The sequence below is a fragment of the Gorilla gorilla genome, chromosome 1 (assembly GCF_029281585.2).
Source record: "Gorilla gorilla gorilla isolate KB3781 chromosome 1, NHGRI_mGorGor1-v2.1_pri, whole genome shotgun sequence".
NCBI lineage: Eukaryota > Metazoa > Chordata > Mammalia > Primates > Hominidae > Gorilla > Gorilla gorilla.
Window position 1 is genome coordinate 96,872,776 of NC_073224.2, and position 8,821 is coordinate 96,881,596.

Here is an 8,821-nt window from a genome sequence, read left to right on the forward strand (position 1 = left end):
GAATTACCCAGAGAGAGCTAGGGCAGAATATCCTGGGAGCCAAATAACAGGATAGGGAATGTTCTAAGAGTTCGGGGCATGCAGTACGTGCGGGCACCTGGGGCGGGTAGGAAGTCTTGAAAGACTTCATTTAGGAAGTGGGATTTGGGCTGAGTTTGGCGGATGGCATCATGAGTCAGTGAGTAAACTGTCGTGACAATCAGGATCTGAAAGAGAACTAAGAGAGCCATGATTCATAGGGAGGGGCTTAGTGAGGACAGAGGACATCAGAGGGCTGTAGTCAGGGAAAAATTATTTCCCTTTTCTCAGGACCATCAGTCAGGCTCTCTGTGTCTAGGAGCCTCCTAATGCAGTCTTCTGCACAGTCCTGGGGACTGACTGACTGAATCACACCTCTGGGGCTGGGGGCTGCTGACATGTGTGCCTTTCCTTGGCTGCTTCTTCTCCTGCTGCTCCAGGAGGGTGAGTGAGGCTGCCAGCTCCTGCACAGGAATGTCCCCTTCCACCTCTGTTCCCCTGCCCCACTGGGTCTGGGCCAGTAAGACTCTTTCTTAGGGGTTGAATGTGTCAGCTCTTCTGGAGTTACAAGGAGTAGGGTGTGTGGCTTCAGGGCAGGACCGAGAGACACCTGGGGATATGGAAGAAAGAGCAATCCCAAGATGGCAAAGGAGAAGGTAAAACTTGGAGGGTGAAGGGACAGATGGAAGCAAACTCCTGTTAGGTGCTTAACTCAGGGAAAGGGGAAATCTGGAGCCAGAAGCAGCAGCTGGAGAACAGGATTTAGTGTGAGAGTCATAGAAGCTGCCCAGCTGAGATTACGCTACTCTGGCAGCTCCACTGCCAGGTTCAGCAGCCCAGAGACAGCAGCTGGGTTGTTTGCTTCTCTTTTCTTCCTGCATAGGCAGCCAAAGGAGACTCTGGAGATGGTGTGGATCCTGAGGAAGTGGTTGCCATCCTTCAGGAGTCCATCAGCCTCCCCCTGGAAATACCACCCAATGAAGAGGTTGAGAACATCATCTGGTCCTCTCACAAAGTCTTGCCACTGTGGTGCCAGGGAAAGAGGGACATCCAGCTACCATCATGGTGACCAATCCACACTACCAGGGCCGAGTGAGCTTCCTGGACCCCAGCTATTCCCTGCATATCAGCAATCTGAGCTGGGAGGATTTAGGGCTTTACCAAGCTCAAGTCAACCTGAGAACATCCCAGATCTCTACCATGCAGCAGTACAATCTACGTGTCTACCGTGAGTTTAGGCTGGGAACCATAAAGCTGGTTTTGGGGGCTCTTCTGAGCTTCTCACACCATGGAGTGGGGGTCTCAGGACTCAGGGTTATGGTTTGAGGGGCTAGAACTGGAGGCAGACTGTCTCCAATCTAGATACTGGGATTGAGTGTGCCCAATCCACCTGTTGTATCTGAACCGCAGCAACAGGTGGAGTGACCTGGAGCAAGGAGGCTGTGCGATGCAGTGGCAGGGATCAGGGGCTTCATGTACAGACCCTGTAGAGGGCTTTTCTCTTCCAGTGAAATTGTGTCCCGGGGATGAACACCACCTACATTCTTGAGCCTTTTATTTCCCTGTGGGATGAGGGCTACTAATGAGTATCTTCTCTTTACTTGAACCCACATTTCTTCTTAGTGTCTGTCACACTGCATGTACCTTGAAGCTTGAAGAGACACTGATTAAAATGTAAATGCCCCTGAGAGGGGTGATAATATTTTATGGGATCAAGGAGACAGAATGGGGTTTGGAGGAAGGTAGAGCACAAAAGTAAGAGAGAGAATACGTAAAGGGGAGGTGGAAGATGCCAAAGGCAGCTCTGTCTTCCTTGACAGTTGCCTTGGGGACCTTGAAACCACAGGTTTTATGGTGGTTGGGTTTGTTTGCTTTTGCCTATTTGTTGTTTAGGTGCAGGGGCTGTCAAGGGGTAGCATTAGTACCCCAGGTTTGAGGAGCTTAGGAAAACAGACCCAATCCCTGATTGTTTAGAGGGTCTTTGTGTTTCCCCTTCATCTAGGACGGCTGTCAGAGCCCCAGATCACTGTGAATTTTGAGAGTTCTGGGGAAGGTGCCTGCAGTATGTCCCTGGTGTGCTCTGTGGAGAAGGCAGGCATGGATATGACCTACAGCTGGCTCTTCCGGGGGGACAGCGCTTATACATTCCATGAAGGCCCTGTCCTCAGCACATCCTGGAGGCCGGGGGACAGTGCCCTCTCCTACACCTGCAGAGCCAACAACCCCATCAGCAACGTCAGTTCTCGCCCCATCCCTGATGGGCCCTTCTGTGCAGGTACCAGAACCCCTGAGACACCCCCTGAGCTCATGAAAGATAGTGCCTAGAGGCACCATCTCCCTCCCCCAGCTCTTCCCAAGAGAGCCCAGGGAATTCAGAAGCTAACCCCCTCCCATGGAGGCTTGACACCTGGATTGGAGAGGAGACCCTCCTTTTTCTAGTGCCCCCAACTTCCAAAGGTCTTTTCTTTTCTCTTGCTTGGCTTCAGAATGATTCCTAGATCTCAGTTCCTGAGCTTCTGTGCATTGAATATATTTCCAGAGACACTTGCAAGGGGACTTCAACTGATTGTGAACTTGAGACCCCTGCATGAAATTTGGGTAGGAGTCTGCCCAAATCTTAACCCCAACCCTACCTCTGATGGGTCCTTTCCTCCTTTCTTCCACCCCAGATCCTAACTATGCTTCTGAGAAGCCTTCAACAGCCTTCTGCCTCCTGGCCAAGGGATTGCTTGTCTTCTTGCTCTTGGTAATTCTGGCCATGGGACTCTGGATCATCCGAGTCCAGAAAAGACACAAAATGCCAAGGATGAAGAAACTCATGAGAAACAGAATGAAATTGAGGAAGGAGGCAAAGCCTGGCTCCAGCCCTGCCTGACTGCTCCTTGGGAACCCCAGTCCTGAGCTTGGTTTCTTCCCAGCACCCAGAGAATCCTTCCTCAGCTCTCTTCTTTCCAGGGGAAGGAGGTGCTCAGGGGTGGGTATCCAGAGAGCCATACTTCTGAGGGAAGACTGGCTGGCAATAAAGTCAAATTAAGTGACCACAACTCTGCAGGAGCTGTGTTGGGTCCTTCCGTCCTCACTGGGTGGCTCTGGCAAAACCCACTCTGCTGTCTTTCCCCCAACTCCCAGTGCCTTCCCCCAAGTCCACGTGCTTTTTCAGGCCCTCCTTTGGGGAGAGAAGTGGGTCTAAAGGGCCCCCTCACAGGGAAGTTTTGGTATGCTGTCACTCACCACCTATCCCATTTTCCACCAACATGCTTGCTATTTGTTCATCAAATAAGAAATGTGAGAGATTTCTTTGAACCTAACTGAACCTGTGACTTGAGAATTTCAGGCATTTTGAATCCTGCATAAAAGTGGCCTTATTCCTGTTAAGATTCTTCTTTTCCCTTACCCCACTCTCATCCTGGCAGATACATTTGCTTAACAACTCCATCCATCCCAGACTAGTCTAGAAGCTCTCCTAAATAGGGAGGTAGGAAGGACCTCGTTCAGATCTACCCTGGGTCTGAGTTGAGCCTGCAACCTCTCCGTCATCTCCCTGATGCCAGTTGCTCTGGGCCTCTGGCGCCTACCCCATAGGGATGCTGGACTATTAGCCAAGATCGTGGAGCCTTGACTTCTGCTTGTGATTAGTATTACTGTCCTGCCTGTGTCCCTGCCTATAGATTTTCATGTCTTAGGCCTTCTCTTTGGAGTCTTGTCCTGGGTTAATGCCCATCCCCAACTCCCTGGCAAAGGCCCTTAAGTTTTATGTTCTTGCTGTTTCCCTAGACCAATGATCAGCCTCCCAGGCCTAATGTGTCCCTGCCCAAGTCTCTATTATTCCCTCCAAATCAGATCTTGTGGATGTTACTTACGCAGCTGCCATGGGGCAGGGGGTTAGGGGGAAGCGAGGACTGGGGAGAGAATTAGAAAACACCCAATTGACAGGACAGGTGTACGCAGTGGGTGAATTGCAGGAAGTGGTGAAGGCTGTGATGTATGGCGGGGAGCCTAGGTGACATTTTGGAGCTCTGGGCTTTGATCTGCTACTCGCCTCTGGCCTGTGACCCTGTGTTCAGCAAACTTCCATTGAGCCACAGCCTCTTTCTCCAAGAAGTGCACACTGGAAGAGAGAAGCAGGCAGAGAGGCAGCTTGGAGCTCCTACAGAGACACAGGCAAGCGACTTGGTGCCATAGAGACAGGGTGGGTTGGGGGCCCTGGGGAGTTTCAGAAGAGGTGTCTGAAGGGTGGGGAGAGGACCGCATGGCAGGAGGCATGCCTAACATTGCTGTGGGTCTCTTCTTCCTCTTTGTTTTTGAGGGGGAGGATGCTGATCTCCAAAGTATCTTCCAAAAAAGGAACAAGAAGTGTGTGCAGGGGTCAGTGGAATGCATTCAACTGGGCAACCAATGAGACCAAGGATACCTTCCTTTTAGGAAAGTAGGACACATGGGCTGGCACAGGACCACCCAGGAGGAGGGCCTTGAAAGTGGCATGGGGCAGGGCTGGAAGCCAAGAGTAGGGGGTCTCCCTAGGTATTTGTGCAGGAGATGGAGCCCCTTGGGGCTTGGGAAGGAGGTAGTAAGGTTGGTAAACCAGCCCCAAGAGCTCCTAGTGCTGGTAAACTGGTCCCCTCTACTTTCTGAGGGCCCGAACCCTTGTCCCTCTGGAAGGCAGTCCCTTCTTGAGGCTGGTTCTCTGGGCCTCCCTTAGGCCCTGAGCAGTCTTGCTTCCAAAAAAGGCCAGCAGCCCCCAATCCCTTCAATTCCTTTTATATCTTTCCTAGGAGGCACCACTGCAGGGATGGGGACTGACTGGAAAGGCCACCTTGAGTCCATCTTGCACATAAAGAGGCAGCTCATTTCTCATGTTATTGCAGGATTGAATTCATAGAAAGTAAACAAAAGGATGAATAAATAAAGGAATGAATGTATGATAGGCCCAGGGATTTCCCTGGAAGTTGGCAAAGTTCCTTCTTCTTACAGCCGATCTCTGAGCAGAGAAGGGTTGAGGCCTCAAAAGAGGCCGAGCTTCTGGAAGAGGAAGGATGAGATCTTAAAGAAAGTTGAATATAAACTCAGAGAGGCACAAGCCTCTACCTCTGCAATATGCCAGGAACTTGGCAAGCACTGGGGAGGCACAAGAGACACCTCTGCCTTCAAGGAATGTTTTGTGGAGTGTGTAAAGATAAAATAACAAGGTGAGAAAAGGGCTGGGGTGAAGGTGAGGGCGTGGTGGGAAAAGTCACGGAATGTGTCCTGAAGGGAACAGATCAACAGAAATTTGACCTGTGGTCAGCAGTGAGTCTGGAAAGGAGAAAAGGGCATTCTATCGAGACAGAAGCTAAGTGCTAAGACACTGGTATGTGAAAGAGCACAGTAGTTCTAAGGCCTGCAAAGTCATGCACACTGCGATAAAGGGATAAGTGAGAAACCAGGCTGGAAAAGTAAGCAGGGCCTTTCTGAAGCGGGAATTCAAAGACAAACAGGACAATATCCACACCCTTGTGGGGCTAAGTGTTTCATTGGGATAGAAGATAGGCACACAAAAAGTTAAATGACAATATATGAGAAACCACACTTCTTTACTGATCTGGTAATAAGACTGCTGCTTACAGGCATGTGGTCAACAGAGTCCCTGGATGACAATCTTTTCTTTTCTTTTTTAACTCAGATATAATTTAATATATGCCTGATTAACAACATCCATATTATTGATTATTAAAGCCACCCTTTCTATTCTAGAATATGGGATAGTTATGTGGTGCTTAATTGGTACAAGCAATGTTAACACATCAAATGTGGTCACTACTAAAAGTCCATGTGTTCCACCTTTCAGGGTTCATTTGATATCAAGTAATTCTCTGCTTATCTACAGACAATGAGAAACTTTGCTGATTAGGATCACCTGTGCTTAACGGTGCCAAGCAGACATCTCTGAGGTCACACCATCTTCTTTGTGCAGGGCTATGGAGCAGCTCAGGTCCTTTCTTCCCAAGGCCTGCTGAAATATTAGGTATACACCAGGAAGACAGAACCAATAGAATAGATAGATACAGATATAGAAATATGAGATGGGATTTATTAGGGGAATTGGCTTACATGATGGTGGAGGCCAAGTCCTACAACATGCACAAAGAAGGCCCTGGGATGGCAAAAGTGTGGCTCAGTCCAACTCCAAAAGCCTCACAACCAGGGAGGCCAATGGTATAACTCACAGTCCCAAGTCTGGAGAGCCTGGAGTTTTGATGTTCAAAGGCAAGAGGAGGAGAATACCCCAGCTCTGAGAGACAGAGAGAGAAAAGAAGAAGAAGAAGAAGGAGAAGGAGGAGGAGGAGGAAAAGCAGCAGCAGAGGAGGAGGAGGAGAAGGAGGAGGAGGAAAGAGGAAAGAAGAAAGAAGAAAGCAGGAGAAGGAGAAGAAGGAAGAAGAGGAGGAGGAGGAGGAGGAGGGTGAGAGACAGAATATTTTCTGATATCCTTGTCAGCAACTTGAAAATATGGGGGCTGCCTGATACTTAGGTTAGGTGGAATCCTCGTTGGTTGAATAAGCTTTCCCAGAGAGTAATGACTATGAATCAAGGACAACCTAGAGGAAAGTCTTTTGTTTTGAACCTCAGGGACTATTTTTAAATCAGCTTTCACTCCTGGCACAGTGAGGGAACAAGTTATAGGGCTAGGTTCCTTTTCTTAACAAAAAATCTCCAATATACGTATAAATCAGACAAAAAATGGCAATAACAATAAAACTCACAAAATAAGTTTCCAGAAAAAAAAGGCCATATCATAAACTTTTAAAAATTGAAAACCATTTTAATTGTCATTTAACAAAAAGTTATTTTAATGTCTAAATGAGATTAGTTTATCCTCAAGAAACCACTGGAGACAGCAGTTTAGATCAAAGGTGTGGCCAATTCTAACAGGGGGGAGGGAGATCCTTCCCAATGATTGGTAAAGATCCAAAGACTAAAAAACACTTGGCTCGGCCTCGCAGTGGCTCACACCTGTAATCCCAGCATTTTGGGAGGCCGAGGTGGGTGGATCATGAGGTCAGGAGTTCAAGACCAGCCTGGTCAAGATGGTGAAACCCCATCTCTACTAAAAATACAAAAATTAGCCAGGCATGGTGGTGGCCGCCTGTAATCACAGCTGCTTGGGAGGCTGAAGCAGGAGAATCGCTTGAACCCGGGAGGTGGAGGTTGCAGTGAGCTGAGATTGCACCACTGCACTCCAGCCTGGGCGATAGAGACTCTGTCAAAACAAACAAACAAACAAAAAACCCGCTTCACTCTTTTACCATTTCTTCTAGCCTTGCTTCCATGCTGCATTCATTAACATGTTTCCATTATAGTCTTATCAATAGATCAGGGTATTATGTTGAAATGCGTTGTTGAAAAGCTGCTACTTTGGGACTATTTGCAGGAGGGATGGTGGGAGAGACTGGCCCATTGCTCCTGCCTCTTCTCTTCCATCTCAGTCACCCAAAAGCACTAAAACTTTTACACCTGGAAGAACTGTCCAGCAGGCAGAGCTTACTAAGGATGGAATGGGTACAACAGTAGTGCTGAGCTTTCTGGCCCAGGATGTAATGAGATAGGGGCTTGGATGACTACATGGAGAAATGATGTGCCAGGGATTCTGGGGCCAAGCAGTGCTTAGGCCCATCCCGGAGGGTCTCTCATGATGCTGCAGCAGTGATTCTGTGAGTCTGATGCCTGGTGCACTCAGTTTGAGTCTTAGTACTTCGGATTGGGATGAGATCAGCACGTTGCTTTCATGGAAGGCTTCCAAGGGAGCCAACTGAATGGGAAGGACCTGGACAGGCAATGTTGCTTAAGCCGACCCTGCATCCCTACAGCATCACCAGGCTGAGGAGGTGGAATCTCTGAGGGGCAAGATATGCAAGATATCTTTGTGTCTGAGGGCGAAGTCTCCAAGGGAGTGGGTTTGATGAAGTTTGGGTTGGGTCTCAATCCAGCTCTGCCATAACCTAGTTGGGAAAGCTTGGGCCAAGTTACTTCATCTCCCTGAGCCTCAGTTTTCTCATTAGTCAAAGGGAGCTCTACTTACTTCGCAGGGTTTCTGTGAAGGTTACAGAAGAGTTATAAATCATCTAGTCCAGGGTCTGGCACCCTGCATGGGTCCAGTAAGTGATCTTGTATTTCATTCCTCCCTTTCAATCTCCCGTGTCAGGATATCTGTCGTTTCTCCCCTCTGGGCCTGTTTCTCTGGGTCGTTGGTGCCAGAGCTGCCTTGGGAGCTGACTTGGCAACCCCACGCTCAGAGCACAGCCTTCCTCAGCTGCACACGGTGGGAGGCGCCTGGGCAAGATTTGGGAGCTCGCCAATGCAGACAGGTATTTCCAGTCCTGCTAGAGAAGCAATGGGTGGAGGTAGAAATGGGGATGGGGGAGGAGATCGGATGAGCCCGGGACCTGGGTGGATCCCCTGGGAGGAGGGCGGGGAGTCATGCTCCCCGCCTGGTGCTCCTATCCCCAGGCTCAGATTTCAACCCTCGCTGCCGCCTCTGTGGCGCGCCCGTTCCGGGAGCGGAGAGGGTCGCCCGTAGGTTCCGAAAGAAGGACGGCGTACCAGTAGCCTGGCAAGGGGCCAGCTCCCGCAGCCCTGGAGCGCGAGCCGGACCCTGCTGCCCCTCTTGCTGGCGGCGGGAAGCGGCCCACCGGCCTTTCCACGCTTGGCTGTGCAGAGGTCCACGAGGGGGCGACCTGAGCCCACGTGCAGCCGAGCTCTTCCCTCCTGAAACTACAACTCCCAGGCCGCTCAGGGGTCCCGCCCGCCTCGCCGTGTCTCTGGCGGCTCC

The 8,821-nt window shown here is 50.0% G+C and overlaps 1 protein-coding gene and 1 long non-coding RNA gene across 2 annotated transcripts; one reads left to right on the plus strand and one right to left on the minus strand.

Moving 5' to 3' along the window:
• Nucleotides 1-303: 303 nt before the first annotated feature.
• SLAMF9 (SLAM family member 9) lies at nt 304-3,114 on the plus strand. Its single transcript, XM_063693729.1, is given in 6 exon segments — nt 304-462; nt 902-936; nt 938-1,031; nt 1,034-1,246; nt 2,021-2,293; nt 2,688-3,114. Coding segments are annotated over 6 exon segments (867 nt in total). The 5' UTR covers nt 304-416; the 3' UTR covers nt 2,894-3,114.
• Nucleotides 3,115-5,571: 2,457 nt separating this feature from the next.
• On the minus strand, nt 5,572-8,815 carry LOC129527101 (uncharacterized). Its single transcript, XR_010129280.1, has 3 exons — nt 8,593-8,815; nt 8,072-8,369; nt 5,572-6,007 (listed from the first exon to the last, which is right to left on the minus strand). It is a non-coding gene; the product is annotated as an uncharacterized lncRNA (long non-coding RNA).
• Nucleotides 8,816-8,821: the final 6 nt, after the last annotated feature.